This window comes from Falco punctatus (assembly GCF_963210335.1).
Source record: "Falco punctatus genome assembly, chromosome: 8".
NCBI lineage: Eukaryota > Metazoa > Chordata > Aves > Falconiformes > Falconidae > Falco > Falco punctatus.
In genome coordinates, this window is record NC_137588.1 from 59131837 (window position 1) to 59155134 (window position 23298).

Here is a 23298-nt window from a genome sequence, read left to right on the forward strand (position 1 = left end):
GTGGGCTCCAGAGCTGCAAAATGAGGAAGAAACTGAGGGGGGCTGCCAGGCGTGGGGTGCCTGGCACATCCCAGGGCTGAGCAGGACCTTGCCAGGGCTGAGGTGCTGGAGGGGCATGTGCTTTGCAGCAGAAAGGGCACATGGAAAATGGATTTCCATCTCCCCAGAGGGGAGGGGAAGGTATTGCCAGCCTGGCAGGAGAGCTGGACGTGTCCACGGTGCGCGGGGCTGCAGGTGAGGGCAGCAGTGGGGGCAGCAGTTTGGGGGAGTCTGTAGCTAATAAATTACTGCGTGTACGACGAGAGGGAGCGTTTAAATAATCGATCTTAATGGCAGCTTCAGCTGGTCCCACAGGGCTGCACAGGAAGGCTTCTCCTTTGCCTGATATTTTACTATATAAGCCCATTGCTCTCGTCAAACTCAAGCCGCCCTGGCAAAGGCCTTTTCAGTGCAGTGCCACCGAGAGGCAGCGGAGGGGACCCGCTCTGCAGAGCCCAGAGATGAACCCCAACTGCCCACCGAGGAGGTGGCAGGCGCCGCACCCCGGGGAGCGGGGCTCGAACCCGCAACCCTTCCGCTGCGGGGCCGCGGCCCACCCTCCCGCGCCACGGCGGCAGCCGGCGCCGCCCCGCCGCAGTAAGGGAGCCGGGCCGCTAGAGGGCGCCGTGGCCGCCGGTCGCGGCGCGGCCCCGTGACCCGCCGGCGCGGCCCGGCCGCTCCCCCCGCGCCGCCTGCCCGCTCCGGCCGGGCCGAGCCCAGCCCCGCCGAGCGCTCCGCCGCGATGTGGCTGGGGCCCGAGGAGGTGCTGCTGGCCGGCGCGCTGTGGGTCACGGAGCGGGCCAACCCCTTCTTCTTGCTCCAGCGCCGGCGGGGACACGGCAAAGGGGGCGGCCTCACGGGTGAGGCGCGGCGGGGCTGAGGGGAGGCTCCGGCCTGGCCCGGCCGCCTCGGGGCCGGCGCTGCGCGGGCAGCGGCCGGGGGGTGCTCCTGCCCCGCTGCTGTGTCCCCGCAGGGCCCGGCCCGGCCGGGGGAGGGGGCTGCGGGGCCGCCCCAGGGCCGCGGCGCGGGTCCCGGAGGGCGGGGCGGGAGCTGCCCGCCTCGGGGCGGCGGGGCTGGGGCTGGGGGCGGCGGGGGGAGGTGAGGGCCCCGCCGGCCGCGGTGGGCCCGTTCCGCCTCGCCCCGGGCCACTCCCCGCTGTGTGTGGCCCCCGGAGAGCCCCCGCCGTCGGCGCCCGGCCGCTGGAGGCCCTCGGGGGCGGTGGCCGCGCCTGCTGCCCCCCGGCCGGGCCCTGCAGCGCCTGGCACGGCGGGGAGGGTGCTGGTGGCCAGGCCTGCCGGGGTGCTGGTGGCCAGCCAGGGCCAGTGACTAGCGGAGCGGGGCGGGGGGGGGGGCTGGGAGCATCTTCCCTTCTCAAAAATGGCTTCTTGGTCATTACCTTGCCATGAATTATCGAGGTGTTTTCTTTCTATTGTTTGTGTGTCTGTGTGGGTTTTCCAAGGTTTAGAGGATGAAAGTAAGATGTAGTTTTGAATTAATATAAAAACTGCGCTGGGCCGAGGGTGAAGTTCTGTGGGTGCAGCCCACTGAAACCTGCCCTGTGTCCATGTGCCCGATCGCCATGTGTGGTGACACAAACAGTTAAAATAACGTAACCATCACCAAGGCATGATGCTAACAACAACAAAAAATGCCCTCACTTTTAAAATACCCCATGTCTGTGCAAAATGCTTACAGTTACGTGAATAACAGAAATGTGCTTTTTACAGTTGAGAATTACGTGCAGCCAGTTTCATGCATTAGCCCTATTAACCAAATAGACTTAAGTACAGAAATTACGCAGCTGATAAACATGCTTAGCATATTTCATCTTTTCACAATGTTCCAAATCATTCTGAATTGCTCTTGTTTTATGTAATGTAACTCGTAGCATTTGTCATGTAGATACGTAATTGTACGACGGAATTTCCCATGTTTTTACAAAAAGAAATGACACCTGGTGCTATTCTGGCAACATTTAAACACCTATTATTAAATGGTTGATGCTTTGAGCCAGTTTACTTCTTGAGCTCGTTTAACTCGGTGGGAGATTCTTCTTCAGAGCTCCTAGGTGTTAGAAGCCACGTGTCCTCTTTAAGGAGCTGCACAACTGCAAGTTGACATTTTAGCGTTAGAATGTAGATACTCAGCCAAGCTGGAAAGGTGTTTTAAGTTGCTGTCATACTCAGGTTCTTAAACGTGTCTTGTTACCAGTCCATATGTCGATATCTAACACCTTCAGTATTATTACAGGAAGTGTTCAAAATGACTTTTTAATTAGTATTCTGCCTAAAACTGTACACAAGAAACCTGGAGCCAAAACTGAGATCCTGCTGTGCAGGGTACATATGTGTATGTTTTAAGGATTACCAGATGAGCTTTATGGATGGTGTTTCCCTTGAAGTATAGTCAGTGGTCTATTCCTAATCTGTTACTTGCTTTTGGATAGCCAAGAGAGATAAAGGGGAGGAAGTAGTGTGTATCATGATAATGAATGAGATATGGATGGGTACAGTTTGCTTAGACTTACCCAAACCATAGGGAATTGAGCCTGGGCCTCCCAGTGATCCAGAGGAGCAACCACGCTCCTCTCCAGGTTGTAATGTTAGAAAATTTTTAATGGTGAGGTTGTTGCAAAATTAATTTGCCTTAAAGATGCTAATAGTATGTTACCTAGACTAAAAAAAGCAAAGTATCATCTTAAATATTTTATTCATCTAGTAAACAGACTTAATTGAAATAAACGGATTTGCTTTACAAAGCCTGTCAGCATTTATTTTGGAGGTGCCTGCTTTTTTGTTTAACGTCACCTAAAAATATTTTGACTTCTCTATTACAAAAATTTTTGATTCTATGCCTTCTTTCTTTCTTTAATTGAAGTACTTCTAGAAACATCACTGAGACCTGTGAGTACCAGTTTTTCTAGAGCTATTTGATTCCATTTTGGATGAGTTATCTTACCTACTGTTTGCATAGTTGATGCTGAAAGATACAACATTGAAAACTCTTCTGTGTTTTAGTTTAGTAGACTTAGAAATCACTATTAGCAATAGAAACCCCAGAGAGGAAAATGCATCTCACTTCTGTTGGAGAATTCTCCTAGGAAGATAGAGGATTATAATGAGGTTTAGTAGACATTTAATTGCCATCTAAACTTTATCCATTGCCAGTGGGATTGGCTGTAGTTGGTTTGTAGGTAGTTTGCCTGCAGTGACTGGATGTATGTCTTCGTTTTCTTGACCAAGTGTCATTGCTCTTCCCTCACAGTGTACATAATACGTATATTGGCATTTTTCTGTAGTGTTGATCCTTTATTTTTACTTAACCCAATTCTTCTTGGTATTGCATTGTTTTAATTTCTCTCTTTTTGCCTCCTAGGCCTTCTTGTGGGAACATTAGATGTGGTTTTGGATTCCAGTGCCAGGGTTGCCCCATACCGTATTCTGCACCAGACTCAGGACTCTCAAGTGTATTGGGCAGTGGCGTGCGGTATGTATTGATGTGACTCTTGTCGGGGGCTGGATTTGTGTTATTCTATTGGGGTTTTAGTTCAGATGATGAGAAACCCCACATAGGAGTATTCTGTGACTGCTCAGGAAACTTTCCAGAGCTTCTGGTGGAGTAGTGGAAGATGTCAGAAATGACAAAACTTCTCAGTGTTGTTTAAACTATAGTTTAGGAACTTAAGGCTCTGTAAAAGCTTCTGTTTCTGCAGGTGTTATGAATTTTCTTTCTTCCAAGGTGTATCTGTTTGCAAGATCATAGTGACATTGTTCAGAGAATAAAACCGTGGTAAGATTGCTGTGGGATGATGAGTGTTGTGCCAAAACCTGCTTACCAAGAACACGGTACAAGATGGAAACATGTAACGTTGTTCGAAGCACCAAACGCTCTTTGAGGAATCTCTTTACTGTCTTGATCCAATTTATTTTTTTCTGCTATTTCTAGCCCATAATAGATGTATAGGTATACTATATCCATAAAATATATTACAATAACATTTTTTTAAAACATCAAGAATCCTTAACCTCTTCTATTTGAGAAATGTAACTGCTATGTTAGGATATCATGGTACAACCTTCTAATAGCTGGTGGTGAATTTTGATTAAGGTTTTAGGTCCTACTGGTTACTAAAAAGAAAATAACTTCAGACATATTTGTAAGACTGACTTTGTTTATAGTAAGAATCTTCACTTCTCACTTTGTGGTTGAGACATAAAATATGAGCATGAAGTAATCATTTGCTAAGCCCACAGATGTTCGTGTCTTGCTTTCCCTGGTCCTGTCTTCTCCCCTGGCAACAAACACAGTATCCTCCCTTGAAGAACTACTTAAGTTCTGCAGAGGAGGAGTGTAGAAGTTGCTGTGTTTCACAGAAACTCAGTTTCCCTTGTGAGGAAGGTGGAGGCAGAGAGGAAGAAAGACAGAAAAACAAGATGACAGGCCAGAAACTGCATAGGGAAAAGCAGAATATTTAGTGGCTATATGGTGTAAATCTGAAATTTTATAGTATCTTGACACTCAGTGAGTGAGTTATTTTGCACAATTTTGGGAGTGTTTTAGTTGATATTCTCTATATCTCAATTACTTTTAAGTGATGCAGGATGGTAAAATGAGGTGGGCTATATAACAGCTGAATGGAGTTTGATAAATTATTATGCTGGAGTAAATATATTGCCTTCGACCACAGTATTTTTGTAATCATATCTGGTTCTGATTTTATTGTCAAAGTAAGAGTACTGTCATTCACTTAAAGTTATAAATGCATATCTTTTATTTGCAATTTATCGTGTGTAGATACTAGTGGGCAGCATTCTGGTCATGCATGCAGCTTCAGCCTGTCAGCACTTTGTTCTTACAACTCTCTTCGTAGGAATTACAGATTTTTACTTCTTCATGTATGTCGTCCTAACATTGTTCTTAGAAAACCGTCAATTATTGTGGCCTGGCTTATTTTAGCAATTTGTCTGCTGTCACTAGATGTGAGATGCAGCTCACAATACAAAACAGAATGCAGAGTTTATTGCCCTGCCGTTGTTGCTGGATCTGTGGGTTTTTTCCACAACTGAAGCATCCTATAATTGATAATTCTGTGCCCTTAAAATAAGCCATTTTGTATTACTCAATCATTTATCCTTTAAAAACATTGTCAGATGGCTAGTGTAGTTGTCAAGTAAACTTATACACAGAGGCAAAAGAAAAAATATTCGTTACCTAATCCATTGGGGCTGTACACACAAACTGAAATTTACAGCCCTGCAGTCCTTTGAGACAAGACAGCTTACTTGCTTCTAGTGTTTTGGTTTCACGTCCTGGAGGGTTTTTTTCTTATGAAACCACGGATTAGCTGGCATTGGGTTTTGTGGTTAGGTGTCCAGCTACAAATACATGAATACTATTTCATTGCTGAAGTTGCCTTCTAAAAAATTAAGTCAGGTAGAGCAATAGCTTTAGGGAGCTGCTTCTGTTGTTTGCTGCTTTCTTCTTTTCAATCATTAACCACACAGAGGGGTCCAACCTACTCGCAGAGAACTTGAGTAGAGGGAGGCATGCTGCTAACATTTTTGGATATCCCACTGCTTTGGTATGAAACCTCAAAATATAAATCTACTGGAACTTGGCAAAGAGAAACTTGCAAATAGCTTTGACTTGCATTTAAACAGATCTCTTTTTGTCTGCATTTAACAGTGTTTCTTACCTTATTAAAATAAAATTGATTTTTTTTTAATATTTCTTCTGCATTGTTTATCTGTCTGCTAGAGAGTGTAGTGATAGCTATCAATAGAGAGGAGGAAATCTTGCAGTAAATACAAATCTTAATTAATGGCAACTAACTAAGGCAAATTTCTATAGGAAGGTTCTTTAAATTGTTATACAGTGAACCTTATCTTTTGTGAACTGCTGTAGACTGTATGGTTAAAGACAACTAACTGATAGAAAGTTTGCTGAGACATTTTTTATTTAAGAAAGCAAAGAACTTACGTTAATATTTTGGTTGCTTTTTGTTTTGGAATTTTGTGCACTCTACTGACCATTGCCCATGGGTAATGGAACCTCTTTGTAAGTGTAAAAAGTTCAGTTGTTCTGAAATTTCTGGGTTCTTCTGAAAGTGTTGGTTTTTGCTTTTTTTTTTTGCTTTTTTTTTTTTTTGTTCTCAAATACCAGGAATTTAAAAAGTACTTCTTGTCTGGAACATAAGAATGCTTTTTGTCTGGGAAAAAAAGCTGTGTTTAGTGTGCACTGGCAAATAAGATGATCTGTTGATAGTGTGCTGATGATCCTTGGTGGCAGTGGAGACATTTCATTAGGAACATAATACATTGTTGTACATGAAATACCCTTGACATGTATGCAGTTGGTGTGTTTGATTTGTCCTGAACATTGTTTGGTAATGATTAGTTTCCTGCTGTGAACCAGGATGATAAAATACCTTGTCCTAATTTCTTTTTTCTTTTCTCTTCCCATCATCTTTCACCCCTTGAATTAGGATCATCTCGTAAAGAGATCACAAAGCATTGGGAATGGTTGGAGAATAACTTACTGCAGACTCTGTCCATCTTTGATAATGAAGAAGATATCACCACCTTTGTCAAGGGCAAGATACATGTAAGCGACATGTTTCCCTGAAGGACTTCCAGATCCTGTGAAAGAAGGGGGAGGTGGCTGTAAGAATTTTTTACCCAAGGGAGGCAGCAAGAGCTCCATTGCAAGAGTCCTCTCTGGTCCCGTTTCAGACACATGCGTTTGAATTTGCCATGGAATGCATACAGTATTACCAGCATCATGCTACAGTCATAACACTGGACAAATATATTTGGAGGGGAAAAGGTTACAAGCAGTAGATCTGAAGGAACAGCCTGCTTAGGATCCTCCTACTAATTAAAATACAATACATCTTCAAAATCCTTGCCAATTATACCTTTGATGCAGAAAGAATGTTTAGTGAGGGTTCATCTAGCAACAAATATGGGAGAATTCTAGTTTGCTAGCAATGTACTTGCCCTGCCACAGTGGGCTAAAAGGCATCTAGGTTGTAAAGGAGCTGCACCCCAACTTCCACTGACTTCTGAGTCGGACAGGTGTCTCTGCTTATTGAGCAGGTAACACACTTCAGAGTCCCAGCCCACAGATTCTCCAGAGTAGAAACTTAGAAATACAGGGTTTTATTGAACATCAGCAATTGAGCTTTTTCAGTACTCCTGTCAGACTCTTTGTATTGTCTGTGTGTGTCTGTGTGAGAGAGGTCGTGGTCATTTGTTTTTCCTTCTGGCCAGTCAAGATCTGACAGACTGTAAAATTCTGCCCTTCCTGGCAGATTATCTTCTTCCTGTTGAAGAAACATGTATGCAAGTGAAAATAGGCTTCAGTTCTTCTGCAGGGTGTTCGAAGTGTTACCAAGCCAGCCGTAAGAAACTCAGTCAAATGTTAAACATGAATGCTTTGGGAGCAGATCCCAGATCCTAGACTATCTGACTGCTCTTCCTGCATGTCTTTACTATTTCTCTAATGTGGTGAGAAATAATAATGCGGTGTTGTATTTCTTGTTTCTCTGCCGGACTGCTGCTGTGGCTTTGCTGTGTTATTATGTCTGTCAGCAGGCATGTTCCCTTTTGCTTCTTCTTTTTCTCTTCTCATGAGCAGCTGAGGGAACTGGGGGTGTTTAGCCTGGAGAAAAGGAGGTTTGGGGGACACCTTGTCACTCTCTTACAACTACCTGAAAGGAGGTTGTAGTGAAGTGGGTGTTGGTCTGTTTTCCCAGGTAACAAGTGATAGGACGAGAGGAAATGGCCTCAGATTGCCCCAGGGGAGGTTTAGGTTGGATGTTAGGAAAAATTTCTTCACCAGAGGGGTTGTGAAGCACTGGAAGAGGCTGCCCCGGGAGGTGGTGGAGTCACCATCCCTGGAGGTATTTAAAAAATGTGTAGATGTGGCACTTTGGGACATGGGTTTAGTGTTAGGCTTGGCAGTGTTGTGTTAACAGTTGGACTTGACCTTAAAGGTCTTTTCCAACCTGATGATCTTAAAGGTCTTTTCCAACCTAAACAATTCTATGATTTTGTGTCCTTTCAGGGAATTATTGCTGAAGAGAACAAGAATGAGCAGCCCCAGAGTGAAGAAGATCCAGGTAAATTCAAAGAGGCTGAAGTGAAGATGCGGAAGCAGTTTGGGATGCCTGAGGTGGAGAAGTTGGTCAATTACTATTCCTGCAGCTATTGGAAGGGGCGCGTGCCCAGGCAGGGTTGGCTGTACCTCACTGTCAATCACCTCTGTTTCTACTCCTTTCTGCTGGGCAAAGAGGGTGAGTTACAAGCCTTCTAGTTGTTTTTCTGCCATTTCTTTTTGATTGCAAATGATCTTGTGTGTGAACTTTTTTTAAATCTTACAGGTTTTTTTTTCCTTTTAGCAATCCTTTGAGCTCTAGCATAACACATAGATCAGTCCTTGCAGTTACAGGCACTTCAGTGATGTTTAGACTGAATGCCTGAGTTCCAAATCACTTCTCAAGTTGTACAAGTACACCTGAAGCTTTACTTAAATTGTATTAGAGAACTAAGCAATATTTTTATTTTTACCTTGGTGCGTTTTGTTTGGAGCTACTGCCAGGACCCAGTATTTACAAAGCTTCAGCTCCCGAGTCTAAAGCTGGAAAGAATGAAAACTTGAGTAATTGTACTTGAAAGCATTTACTGGATGAGAGAGAGACCTTTTGGAACTGCATTATTTCTAGTCTAGTTAATCCCAAAGATTATTTCCAAGTATTTTTGGAGAGCCAGTAAATGTATGAGGAGAAGAATTGTCCATGTGTAAGGGGAAAAATGCTGCTACACTGAGAGCTTACTGGCTATTTGAGCTTCATTTCTGATAGTTCGTTGTTCTGCCTCAAATTGTAATAGTAGGTTTTTCTGAATTTTTCTCCCTCAGTTACACTGGTGATCCAGTGGGTGGATGTAACCCAGCTAGAAAAAAATGCTACACTGCTGTTCCCTGAGTGCATTAAAGTAAGCACAAGGGACAGTGAACTTTATTTTTCCATGTTTCTCAACATCAACGAGACATTCAAGCTGATGGAGCAGTTGGCTAACATTGCTATGCGGCAGCTGTTGGATAATGAGAGCTTCCTACAGGACAAGTCCCTCCCAAAGCCCAGGAAGCCTCTTAAGAACATCTCTGCACTAAAGAGGTATATGTTTCCAGCAGTGAGAAGAGAAAAAAGATGATAGGGGTTTGTAATAATAAATCTGCATTACTGTGTAGCTCTTTGGTGCCGCTGGGGTTTTCTCACTCTAGGGGCTGCATCACTTACTTCAGTCATTAGCCCTCTCGCTATTCTTTTTTTCTCCATCCCAAATTGGAACTGAATACACACACACCTCATGTCTTTCTCAGGCATGAGTAGGCACTAGTCAGAAGGAATTTTCAACTAGAAACTGTTGAAAATCTTGTTTTAAAAAAATAGTGAAAGAAGAAAATTACATCAGCCTCTTTGTATGAAGTTGAACATTTACAGAAAGTAATATACCTTTGTATTGTAATAAAACCTTCCGCTGGGGACTGTTCTCTGCAGTTTTAGAATCTGATGTAACATTTAAGTCTCACAGATGCACTTGCATATTTTATCTTGTATTGCAGGACATACCTTGTCAGTGAAGTATGTCTGAAGGCTGAAAGAGGAGTCAGATAAGGGGTGGCATCTCAGTTAGAGAAATGAATACTAAGAATACGCAGCACAGTCTGAAGGTTATGATTGCAATGAACACTTAAGATTAGTATTTGAATGGGGTTTTCAAGTGAGAAAAAAACTCTGGGGACTACTCTTTACTTTTCTCCAGAGACCTGGATGCTCGAGCCAAAAACGAGTGCTACCGTGCCACTTTCCGGCTGCCCAAGGATGAATGCCTGGATGGACATACAGATTGTACCTTGTGGACACCATTCAACAAGATGCATATTCCTGGCCAGATGTTTGTTTCCAACAATTACATCTGTTTTGCCAGCAAGGCAGAGGAGGCCTGTCATCTCATCATTCCACTCAGGGAGGTGGGGATTTTTTTGCCATATAATAAGGCTACAGACCTTTCTTGTCTTTTGTGTGGTTCTGTCTTGTATGTGGTGCTTTACAGATAATGGAGAATCTGCTAGATCCAAATGGCCCTTGTCTTTGTTTTCTAGGTGACAATAGTTGAGAAAGCAGATAGTTCCAGTGTCTTGCCCAGCCCTCTGTCCATCAGCACTAAAAGTAAAATGACCTTCTTCTTTGCCAATCTGAAAGACCGGGATTTCTTGGTACAGAGAATCTCTGACTTCTTGCAAAGAACGCCATCCAAGAAACCATGTGGCAGCGACAGAGAATGGAAGTGGAATTTGGCCGATCCTGGTTCCGAGGTACTAAGGAAATAGCTGGGAGGAGCATTTGCCAGCTTCTCAGAGTTATGTTAACAGTGTTCATTGCCAGCAAGTGCTGTCTCTTTGTTAGGCAGTTAGCAGAGCAGGGAGGCTGCCTGATCTCAGATGCTTTATGTTCTGTTGTTCAGGAGGTTCCAGAGTTGCCTTCCAGCAGCCCGCTTGCAGTTAGCCCCACGCCTGCTCTCAGCTGTCGACCTGTCAACTTCTGTGCGGGGGAAGTGCCAACAGCCTCACAGGGACTACTCAAACTCTTCAGAAGAAATTCCGAGGAGCTCTTGGGACCCAAAGGGGTAAATATTATTTTAACCTAAAACAAGTGAGTCTAAGTAGCTTGCAGTAGGTTGCAAATTTGCTGTCCTGCTCTAGGGCTGAAGATGCATTTTATCCCTCATCAGTCCTGCAGTGTCACTGCTGTGTCTGTCACAGTGATAGTGCTGCATAGATGTAACCTGACCATCAGCTTGCTTTACCAGTACTGAGGTATCTGAGATACCTGAGGAGAGACTGCAAAATTGGTGTTACATGCTTCTGGGATGTAAATTCATGTCTGGGAAGAACTACTTTTCTTCAGATCAAGAAAGCAGAGAACTGGTATCTGCATGCTAATTAATCATCGTAGGCCATGGTTCTGCTTGCATTTTTGTGGAGGTTTGCACAGTGTAATGCTGTTGCACAGCCCACGTTAGTGTTGTAATGACTTTAAGCAAGGTCAGAACTGATTCAGAACAGTGTAGATTAGCAAACACCCTTTCATTCAGCAGGGAGGAGGAAGGCTTTACATGTCACAATGCATTCCTCTTGTTAAGCACAGGCCTCAGTATACCCAGAAATTACCTTTCCTACAAACATAAAAATGCATTAATCTTCTAAAATGGCCATATTTGTTCCTGTGAAGGCAAAGGAGAAGATGAAGGAAGAGTCTTGGAACATTCATTTCTTTGAATATGGGCGAGGGATGTGTATGTATCGCACTGCCAGGACTAGGGAGCTGGTGCAAAAAGGAATACCAGAGAATCTTCGTGGAGAGCTGTGGCTCCTTTTCTCAGGTAGGATGTTGTGCCGGATATTTGACAGGTAGCAGGAATAAGCTTTCTGCACATCTCAAAGGAAAAGGTATAAATCTTAGCTTGTTTCTGAAGAAATTAATTACAGGTTAACTCCACATGAATGGATGGTTTTGCTAAAAATGCTTTGCAAAAAAGTGATTGCATTGCTGAGATGACTTTCTTCATGAGCATGGTAGCTCTTTGGCCTCCTTTGTCTGGGTTTCAGTGTTGGTACATAAACTCTAACATGATGATTTAACAATGAGTTTGTTACTGTACTTTCATATCTATTTGTAGTTGATGAGTTCATGTAGTGCTTCCTGGCTGCCTCGTCTCGGAAACTGTGGGCATGAAATCTGTACTCCAGAGCTCAAGAGGTGAAGCAGTGTTTGTCATTACAGGGGCTTGGAATGAGATGGTGACTCATCCTGGTTACTATGCAGATCTTGTGGAAAAGTCAATGGGAAAGTACAATCTTGCTACCGAGGAAATTGAGAGAGATCTGCACCGTTCTATGCCAGAACATCCTGCCTTCCAGAATGAGCTGGGAATTGCTGCCCTCCGGAGGGTCTTAACAGCTTATGCATTCAGAAATCCAACAATTGGGTACTGTCAGGTAAGAAAGAACTCTGAGGCTTGTTAGTCCTACACAGTGACCATGACTGACTTGGCTTTTCCTGCATTTTTTTTTGTTTGGTTTTGAGCTTTTCCTTCATGCTGTCCATGTGGTGGTGTGAGAGTAGGAAAGAAGTGGTTTTGTTGCAAGATCTCTTAACTATCCTTTGGATGCAGCATTTAAATAGACGGCACATTTCTGTTAGGTGTAATAACAGAGTCTGTTGCTAGTTTTCCTGCTAGACGTTTTCCTAGTTCAACAAAACCATCTTCTGGTTTCATTAAAAAGAGCAATTAAATAAGTGGTAATGCATATGGGCAGTGTCATGAAAATTGAGCCAGTTGCTGGTTTGTGAAACAGCTCAGTGGAAATTCAGATTCATTTTGTGTATTGCTCTGGTATTGGAGGTTCTCATGTTGCTCTGTTATGACTAAACTGTTACAAAGCTTTCTATGAAAACTTTGAAAATTATACTTAGTCACATTGAATGAAAGTGCTTGAAAAAAAAGTAGTTGTATTATTTGCTGCCTCACAAACAGAGAAACCAAAACAGGAAGGTAAATCGGCTCAAGGTCATCTATTGACTCAGATACTAGTAACAGCTGGAAACAGATGTGACTCTTGGGGACAGTTTTGTTGTATTCAAGCTTTTTAAGTTTAGCTGGTCTGTAATGACAGAGCTTTCATGAACATCTTCATGTTTTTCTCCTCTGTGTATATGACTCTGCTGGCTTGTAGGCCATGAACATTGTTACATCAGTGCTGTTGCTATACTGCAACGAGGAAGAGGCTTTCTGGCTCCTAGTGGCTTTATGTGAGAGGATGTTGCCAGATTACTACAACACAAGAGTAGTGGGTGAGTCTTTGTCAAGTTCATGCTGGAGCCTGGATTTTCAGCTACAGTTGCACCAGCATGTCTCAGGAACATTCTGTTGTTCAGAATGAATTAAATGTGATGCATTTTAAAGATGATGAAGCACAACCCTGTTCCCTTTAAAGTTGCAGGTGTGTGATGGAGACATAGGAAGAGACACTACAGACTACCAAGGTAGTAGTACTACCTTGTAGTAACAAGGAAGATGAAGTCACTAAAAATTGGTAGCAGGAGGGACCCTTAGCAATAAGGAGGCATATCTAGAAGAAAATTATTGGGTTATTTTTTACCCATCTGAATGATGTATTATATCTTTGGAATAGGCTCCCAGGAAAGGTTAGTGAAAGCACCGCTTCATGGGCTTTTAAAGTTGGTCTGTGTAAAAGAGTTTAGTTTGATGTAAATATCATAACACCAGTAATCCTCCACCCCTCCTTTCAGGGAAACTGTATACATCAATGAGAGATTCTGTTTCTGCATGCTCTGCAATGTTGGAATAGTTTCTATCTAAAGGTGTTGGTTTTATTGAGAACAGGGAACAAATCTAAATAAATGTGTTAATTTCAGTTCTCATGTTAAGAGACTTATATGAAGTCAAAGTGAACTCGCACTATTTTGTTTAAGTAATTGATCAGCTTCAGTATAGTACCATAATACCACCAATTTGAGTTCTACCGTTGGTTTTGTTTGTTTCCCCAGGTGCATTGGTGGACCAAGGCATCTTTGAGGAACTTACACGAGAGTATCTTCCACAGCTGTCAGAAAAGATGCAGGACCTAGGAGTGATTTCCACCATATCTCTTTCCTGGTTTCTCACTCTCTTTCTCAGTGTCATGCCCTTTGAGAGTGCCGTGGTCATTGTTGACTGTTTCTTCTATGAGGGAATCAAGTTTATCTTGCAGGTGTCATTGGCCATACTTGATGCCAATATGGAGAAGTTGTTGCAGTGCTGTGATGAAGGTGAAGCTATGACTATTCTGGGCAGGTACCATTTGTTGTTCTTATTTATAACTGAATAGTAATGGTACCCTTTTAGTCATCATCTCTTCCTACCTAATTCCATTACATAGCAGGTCACAGGTAACACTAGCATGAAAAGCGAGCTCCAGAGAGGTTTGCTATTGCTTTCTACAACAGCTGAAATTAATTTTTGGCTCAAGTGTGGAGGAATCCTGTATTTCTGGAATTAATTGCTTTGCAGCATAATGCATTCTTGCATCTCAGTTTGAATTTGAATTCCAAAGAGTTGTTGGTCTGAAATTCACAGAAGAATTCTGATCTACTGTTAACAAATCCTGGCAGGTATTGCCTTCTAGAAATATAAAACTTTTCCAAGCAAGTATCTCCCAGGTCTCTTAAATGTAAGGTTTTCTTGTTTGAAATGTGAATCTCTTCTATATGCAGTAAGATCTTCAGCTTATGACTAGAAGCCCCCTTTAAAAAGAGTAAATACCCCCAAAACCAGGGGGAAAGTCAACTTTACTTCAGGTACATTGAGGGTAGGATTGTACCTTAGCTGAGAAAAATTAGATTTTCCTACATATTTAAATCAGTGATACAAAGAAGTTGGGAATGATGTGTTTAGGGTATTATTTCTTTTCCTAGACACTAATCCTGGAGTCTTGCATCTGTTCTGTTTTTTCCCCACAGGTATTTGGACAATGTAGTTAACAGACAGAGTGTCTCTCCCCCTATTCCCCACTTGCATGCCTTATTGACGAGTGGAGATGACCCGCCACTTGAAATCGATATCTTTGAACTCATCAAAACATCCTATGAGGTAAGGTTCTGGCTTAGTTTTTGCCCAAGAGATTTTTGTCAACTAACATCCAGTTTTATACTTTGTTTTATACCGAACAGTGTTCATAGCTTGATGTGCTTGAGTGCAGGCTCAAGCCATTAATCCACCTGTTTGGTATGAGTAGAGCCTAACGCTGTTGGCTGTTGCAGATCTGTATTTCTGTCAGTCCTGACAGATGCATTTTCAGCTGTTCTTTAGAAACCTCTGATGCTGGGTTTCTCATGAATTCTGCATGACTTCTTTTGCAGGACAGGGGTGAATAGGGAATAGAGCTCAACTTTTTTCTCATCTTCTTGTTGCTTGTAAAAAGCTTCTAGGGATTTTAGATCATCTCTGAGGGGATAGTATGCTTCTTAAAGAACATGTAATTGAACAGGGATTATTCTTTCTTTAGGAGATGATGTTGACCTGGTCTGCTTCCTTTCTTGTAGAAATTTAGCAATCTGAAGGCAGATGACATTGAACAAATGCGTTTTAAACAAAGGCTGAAAGTGATCCAGTCTCTGGAGGATACAGCCAAGAAGAGTGTGGTATGTGACTCCCATATTGAATGAGCTACCAAATGGTGTATTGATGGACTGTGTTTTGCTGTGAGCATCTAGAACATTTGTGCTGTAGCAGACCCAGTTTTGAGTGACTTGAAGAACTGCAGTTCCTGTGAAAACTGGATTTACTGGCTGGAACAATGGATTTTCAGTTTTCTTCTTCACATGGTTCTAGTTAGTCTAATAAAATGGGTTGAAGTGCTTAGGACATGATTGAATTAGATATTTGGCGTGGAAGGAGATAAAAACTACTTGTAGGCCTTGTAATAGCCTCCACTGCCTAGTGCTGTCTGTTTTACTGCTTGCCTGGAATCTTTGAGGAAGAGTAGCTAGCAGATAATTGTTTTCCTGCCATTTAGGAAATATGCTAGCACATTAGGGAATTTTACAGAAAGGTTCATGGCCAAAGGGGAGTATCTGTATCTATTGCATTTATTTTCCATGTCCTAGGTGGAGAACCTCATCCACATGCTTCTTTCACTGTTGTTTTTCAATGTATCTGAGTCAAACATCTGAAGATAAAAACAAGAGGGAGGGGCAACACAGTCTTGCAGAGTCAGATCTGCACAAACAAGAAGTAAGCGCAGCAATTTTTTCTAGCTGCGCAAAATGTCAGCAGTTTCTGCTTGACCAGAAACTGTCTTCCTGACCTGTAATCCATAGCAATAGGAGGTATTAGAATGGTTATGTTTTCCCTCCCATCCTGTGTTGTATCCCCTTGCACTTGTTTTTTTCTGTTACACAGATTTTTCAGTGAGTTGTATTTAATTGTTCCTAGCTTTGAAGCAAATTGTTCACTCTGTTTTCTCCCTAACTATAGGTCCGAGCTGTGTCTGGTGACATTGGTTTCTCTATTGAAGAACTAGAAGAGCTGTATGTAGTGTTCAAGGTAAGAAATTAGAGTGAGGAAGAATGTTCTGACACAGAGAGAAGAAATACCAAAATAAGTTGGAAGGGAACCAGTAACTTTGCTTTGATTCTTGATCCAGCCTGTCAGAAACAGATGTGTCATTCTGTTAACAAGGTGCCAGTAAGACTGGCCTTATTACTATCTGATTGATTCCCCTTGCTCAAAGATGGCCAAAACATGTTCAAATGATATTTGAAATGATTTTCAAACACATATTTTAACCATTCTTATTCAGAAAGAGATTGTGGAGTCAATAGAAAGGAATGTCGCATAGCATTGCAAATGGGGAGCTAGAATTGACTGTACCTCAGTTTTCATTCTCAGGTTTGCCATTGACTTGATCTGTAATTGTAACAAAATTACTTAAGTACTTTGCCTCTGTTTGTCACTGTATGTATTTTTATAACAGTGTTATTACCCAACTACACTTACCAAAGTCACTGTGAACTGAGTTGCACTGTGCTGTAGGCTCAGAGAGGCTTAATTGGAAAAGCTGTATGTTGCCTTTGCAGTAAAGCCTGACTGTCATTTTGTTCAAACCTGAAGTCATGTTTTTTGTATTTTTCACTTGAAAGTGCTTTTTGTGAAATCCCTGTCTCTTCCTTCATTTTGTGTTATTTTGTAGTGAAGTAACGCTCGGAATAATGGGGGAGATAAACTGTGTCCTGAAATGTCTCCTCTCTGCTTACTCGATGCTATTCTTGAGCTAATAACCGTCTCCACTCGTGGACTGTTGTAGTGTAGTATAATCTGACCTGTTAATCCTTTCCCTCCAAAGGCAAAGTATCTGATGAGCTGTTACTGGGGAAATAATCGTGCTGCAGCTGCCCGCCGAGATCAGAGTTTACCTTACCTGGAGCAGTATCGCATAGATGTGGAGCAGTTCAAAGAGCTGTTCATCAGTTTGACCCCCTGGTCCTGTGGCGCACATACGCCTGTGCTAGCAGGGCGTTTGTTCCGGCTCCTGGATGAGAACAGGGATTCTCTCATTAACTTCAAGGAGTTTGTGACAGGGATGAGTAAGTGGTGTTTTCAGAGATGATGGAATATTGCAATGAAGTGTTTCTGTCTTTTTCCAAGCAGGGAACTAAAAGGAGATAGTGGTGGTTGCACTGTCATGAGGGGAGGGTTGGCAGCCTTTCAGGAAGCCTCGGGCAGAACAAAAGATGCCTTTTTGCTGCTAGGCAGTTTCCCATTTTGGGAAACCAACAAGATGCAGCTTTGCTCTGGATTTCTTTACTGCTTCTGCGCAGGGCCTTGTGCGATTAATGTTTCCTCATTGCATGTGAACTCGTTCTGTTCCAAGTCTGTGAGCAGAGGATGGTTCTTTATCCTAAGTGTTATTTTTCTTAACCTTTTTTTCTTCACAGGTGGGATGTACCACGGTGACCTCACTGAAAAACTCAAAGTACTCTACAAACTGCATCTGCCTCCTGGTGAGTGATAGCTTCTGTATACTGCTACGATTGAGCATGGGTTGTTCCGACACGCAAATCAAAAGGGATGCCTCGTGGATTTTGGTAATGAAGTGAGTGATACTGCTGTTCAGTTAGCTTAGAAATCCTAACATTTCCTTCTCTGTAAATACAGCTCTGAATCCAGAGGAGACAGAGTCTGCTTTGGAGGCCACAAGTTACTTCACAGAGGATGTTACAACAGAAGGTAATGCAACACTGCTGCCTTTACCTCTCAGTTTAGGCAGGAATTGCAGCATAAATCCACGTGCTGTGAATAGTGATTTTGTACAAGACATGGTCTCATGGTGGCAGTATGTTAAGATTGCCGGTGTGTTTGAGTTCGCTGTCTTTGTTGCATGATGGGAAAGAGGTTTGGAGCTTAAACTCCTCAGTGCCCATTTCATCCAGGACACAGCATGCTCTGAAGCATATTTGTAGACTGCCGAGGAGGAGCAGTGTGCTTTTACCCAGCCCCTGTCTCCCACCATGATTGAGGGTTTTCATGCAAGTCTCATTGTCTTTCTTCCTGTTTTTGTTTCCTTCTCTTTGTCTGTCTGTGCCTGGCCTTTTCTTCTGTTTTATCTGGGATACTGTCCCTTCAACCCCTTTTTCTGCTGCTCAAGTATCTCCTTTTGTCTCAGAGCTGGATTTCTGCCTGCACTGTGAGTCTCAAGGTCAGTCCATGGATTATGTGCATGCATTGAGCATGGCTATAATGCTGATATCATCTGCCAGCACCACTGTGCTCTTTTAAATACTCTGAAGTTGTTGCTGCTGCTCCTCTCTCATGACACTCCCACTATGAATAAAGTGCTATAAGTAATTAGATATCTTTCAATATATTCTGCCTATTGAGTTTCAACCTTGGTCAAAATAGGTTTTGTCTGGCTTCTTTCAGTAGAATTTATTTCACCACCAGAAACCGGCAGGCAGAAAATACACCCAGAGTAGAGTGTGAGGGGTGCTAGGCCTGCTGGCCTGGGTAGGTGATACCTGTACCTACTCCATAGTCTTCTAATTTAAAGGAATAAGGATGCATGCCATTGAATTATAAAACTGTTAGTATAGACTCATTTACTGCATTTCTTAAAATGCAATTTGAGGGATTATCAAACAGGAAATCAAAGTATGCCAGTTGCGTTAAATGTTTACCAAAACGTAATAATGCTCAAAGAAAAATCTGAGTGAAAAACTACATTGCATGATTGTGCTGTTTGGTGCTGGGTGGCTAACTTTAACAGTCTGAGTTGAGCCAGGACTTCCCTTTTAGTCTAGTGACAATATAGGGAACCAGGAGCTAAGTTCATGAAGTTAGGCTCTACAAATAACTCCTACAGTGTTAGTTCAGTCAGTGAATAATGGTGAGTGTAGGTATTAGTCATACATCTGCTCAGTACTGGTTTGGGTTTTTTTTCCATTCATTATCTTGCTTTGGATAACAGAACTTCTTTGTTTTTAAGCCATCACGTTGCTTAGCTGTCTTTCATATCTGTGTTTCACCCTTTCTTTTAAGAGTTCTGCCCTCTATCTCAGCTCTTCAACCCACTTTTCAGTGTGGCGCTTTATCCGGTTCATCCCACCAGCCTCTTGCTTCCATCCTGTTCTGTTCACTCCTCCAAACATGATGTGGGAGTGTTGAGATTGAACTTCTGTTAAATATATTCTTGTATGATTTCAATTTGTGTATTTTGAGTTGTCTTATGTTCTTTATGTATTATATTGCTGAAAATCAGCTATTAATCATTCTTCTATAATTCCATAATTTTTTAGAAACCCAAGATGATAAAGGAAGGAGAAATGAGAATGGTCCAGAAAAAGGTAATTTCATCATCAATAGACGACATTCTAGTCTTGTCTGTCTCATATTATAAACTGTTCGTCATCCATTGCTGTATCAAGGAGACCTTTCAAAGTGTCCCTCAAGGACAGAGGTAAAGTGGGATGCAAGCTGGGAAGTAAATCTCTCATGCCTTACTGCTCTAACTCTTACATACCAAGATCGTAACATTTGTACATCATGTTTGCTAAGTTGTCAACTCAGAGTTATTTATGAGAAGTCAGACCAAGGCAGCAGTGTTAAAATATTTGCTTTACTGAACTGGATCAGATAAACCAGGAGAAAATGGTGCAGCCTTCCTGGTAGATGCATTCCTGAACTGTCAATAAAACCTGCTTCCAGCATGATTTTTGCTGGCACAGCGTTCCATTCACTTCTTAAGTCTGAAACAGTTAACCACCTGACACTAGCAGCTTCTTGTTGCCTTGCAGAGGAGAAAGGTACCAGTCCACAGGACTATAGATACTACCTAAGAATGTGGGCCAAGGAAAAAGAGTCCAAGAAAGAAACCATTAAAGATCTCCCCAAAATGAGTCAGGTAAGAAATGAACGTGAAGGTTTCCAGTTAGACAACTGGCAGCTTAGTGGGGAATTCAGCAGTATGTGCAGCCACTTTGCCAGCATACTCAGTCCTTGCCTGTAGATTGCCCTGCTGTTCTGGTGAGCTTTAGAAGCCTCTTAACTCCACACATTTGTGTTGACTTCCTCAGTGGACATGGACAAACTGCTTTGTTTCCACCAAAGGTATTTGATTCTCTCTGCCTCCAGACCAGTTTTTCCTATAAGAACTGCAATCTGTGTTTTCCCTCCCAAGCAGTATGTTTCAAATATGGCACCAGTTGCATAAACCTGTCTGGCTTTTTTGGTTTTGCATTGCCTCGAGTTACAGCTGCTTGGTGGAGAGTGAAGAATGTGGTTACAGCAATGAGAGTCTGATGACTGGTGTGATCTTTTCTGTCTCTAATTTCCTTGATGGGTGCTGCTTAAACCAGTTTGGAAATGCTTAGAAGCTGACCACAAAAGTGTAGCAGGACAGAAGTAAAACTTTGTGTTTTCTCAGATGTGAGTGTGTGAGTTCTCTGTTCATCTGTCAGCAAAAAAACCCCACCGCTATTAAATTGCTAGTCATGTCTCAATTTAGCTGCTACAGCAGAGAGAGAAACGTTTGCCTGTATTGAACTGTTCTGAATCAGTACAGTAAGTTGCCACTTACTTGGTGGGGAGGCAAATAAACAAGGAGTTGGTCAAGATTGTGCGCTGTCAAGTTTTTTCAGCCTGAAGTATGATTTTTTTGGTCTTTGTCTTTTGAAGGAACAATTCATAGAGTTATGCAAGACTCTATACAACATGTTCAGCGAGGACCCCGTGGAGCAAGAGCTGTACCATGCAATCGCCACTGTAGCCAGTCTTCTTCTGCGAATTGGGGAGGTTGGAAAAAAATTCTCCAACAAGCCCATGAGGAAGTCTGAGGACTGCAGAGCAAACAATACCCAAGATCCTGTGAGTGAAGAGGAGTCACCAACATCTGAACACAGTCAGAATTCAGCAGTGGAGCAGCAACCCCAAGCTGACCATGAGGACAAAACCTGTGGAGATGTTCAGCCTGAAAAAGCACAGCAGGAGAACCAAACCTTAGGAGATGCGTCAGCGGAAGGACCAGGCTCTCCTTTACAGCTGCTATCAGATGATGAAACCAAAGATGATATGTCCATGTCTTCCTACTCCATGGTCAGCACAGGCTCCTTGCAGTGTGAAGACATTGCAGATGACACGGTCCTGGTTGGCTGTGAAGGCAGCAGTGCAGCTGCCAGGTATGGTAGTACCATTGATACTGACTGGTCTATCTCTTTTGAGCAGATCTTAGCTTCCATGCTGACGGAAACAGCCCTTGTAAACTACTTTGAGAAAAAGGTCGACATTCTCCAAAAGATCAAAGATCAGAAGAAAGTAGAGAGGCAGTTCAGTTCATCCAGTGACTATGAACTTTCCTCCGTGTCAGGGTGAACTCAAAAAAGCAGGAATTGTCTTTGGGAGATAAAACGGAGATAATGTGGCAGATGGCAGGATGGTTCGGTATTTTGTGTTGGGGATTTTTTTGTTGTTGTTGTTTAATCAGAGACCAGTAACTACACAATTACAGTAGATTCCAATTGATAAGGGGCTTCTGACAGCGACTGTTTTTTGTAGGTGCTTCTTTGGCTACTCTGGCTGACAGAATTAAATTTACATTCTCAAGAGCCATTAGAACCTAATAGCCCCTGACATATAGAATTACCAGCATAAATTATGCATGTCTGCCTTTTGCTATCTTTTATTTTAATGAAGTTCTGTTTCAGACAGTAACCGCTCCTTGCCTGCCCTTCCTTGTTTGCTGCAGGTTTCTGAGTAACTTGCACGGCAGATGCAGCCTGGCTTGAAACCATGTTCACCTCTGGCTGCCAGTCTGAGAGCTAATGCAGTGTAGTCAAGTCCTGTAGGACCCTGGCCTATAAATAGTCTTGTAAGTTCTTCAGTGCTGTTCTGTGACTCAGCAGCTATAATGCAAATATGCCCCACTGCCCCCAGCACCCTAAGTTCTAAACACAGACGTTCCTCGGATCTGCTGGTTTATTTCAGATGTGATTTTCATAGTGTATGATCACTGTCTCCTTCAGCATTCAGGAGTTTTCAGACAAGCCTGGTTTTCTAGCATTTGTTTTTCTAATTCTTTGAAAACCCCTGTTTTTCATTTGTCTGGGAAGCCACAAGCTCCTTGACTTCAGTGCAGAAGAATATTAAGTCAGTCAGTGGGCTCATGACAGTTATAACGAGGGAACAAGTTCCTAGATGAGAAGTCAGTGAATCAGCCTCAGCGTTACAGGGCAGTGACACACTGGTCTGCTGGACTTTCCCCATCGGTACAGAAAACATTCATTGTTCCCTGCTAACTCTGTTTTTACTAGCTAGTGATGGGTCCAGTTTTTAGGAGGACCCCTACAAATACTCTGATCCATCAGCCCTCACAAATGCTTGGGCCAGAAGATGTACAGGAGCGTTGTGCCACCTGCAGCTGCTCAGTGTGTCCTTTCTGAACATCTCCTGTACAAAGAGTCTAGCAATGGATGTGCTTTTAGAAACTGCTATACATCAAAGGGCATTTGTACCTGAAGAGGAAGAATTCATAGTGCAGCCCTCTGCCATCAGCCCATTATGGGAAACCTCAACAGACTAGATCTCTTTCCAGTTAGAGATAAAATAACTGGGAGACTGAGTTAATGCTTTTTTTAATCAATTAAGACCAGAAGAAACTAAGAGTTAGCCTTCTGGTAGCAAGGTGTGCACTCCAAGGGAGGAGAATTAATGCTGTTCTACAGATAAATTCATCTCAGTACGCAGGCATCTGCCTCGCAGGGCTGGGGAGAGCTGCTGCTGGGCGAGAGCAGACCCCGCACTGAAGGCAAGGTTGGCTGCAGCTTTTGGCTGGTGTTTGGAATATAAAGGATGGGAAAGACACGTACAGGTGGATGTTCCCATTTAACACTACTTTGTGTGCTACTCAGTGTTAATTCCTCCTTGTGACATTCTCTGTATGTATTCACAGCTGGTACATACTTCTCTGCCTCCTCTGTCCTGTATCACTGGAGAGCAGCCATTAGTAAAACTGCTTTTACTAATTATTCAGTAATTTATTGTAATTTTTTAAAAGTACAAATAATACATGTGATTTTACACTGTCTGTCTGTCTTATCTGTCACGTACTCAATAAAGGAACCAGAATCCTGTAAGCTACTTT

The 23298-nt window shown here is 42.8% G+C and overlaps 1 protein-coding gene across 2 annotated transcripts; it reads left to right on the forward strand.

Moving 5' to 3' along the window:
- The first annotated feature begins 670 nt into the window (after positions 1-670).
- Positions 671-23290, forward strand: TBC1D9B (TBC1 domain family member 9B). Of its 2 annotated transcripts, XM_080398761.1 has the most exons (22): positions 671-899; positions 3415-3525; positions 6524-6642; positions 8107-8335; positions 8959-9217; positions 9867-10074; positions 10207-10419; positions 10569-10730; positions 11336-11486; positions 11888-12102; positions 12841-12958; positions 13676-13961; positions 14627-14756; positions 15209-15307; positions 16143-16211; positions 17011-17251; positions 17603-17668; positions 17823-17894; positions 18313-18363; positions 19460-19507; positions 19958-20064; positions 20838-23290. In XM_080398761.1, the coding sequence occupies exons 1-22, from the start codon at positions 782-784 to the stop codon at positions 21528-21530; spliced, it is 3765 nt and encodes a 1254-aa protein (XP_080254887.1). In that variant the 5' UTR covers positions 671-781; the 3' UTR covers positions 21531-23290. The 2 variants fall into 2 exon arrangements, with proteins under 2 accessions (XP_080254887.1, XP_080254888.1); XM_080398762.1 differs by lacking the exon at positions 18313-18363 and having other exon boundaries at positions 672-899.
- Positions 23291-23298: the final 8 nt, after the last annotated feature.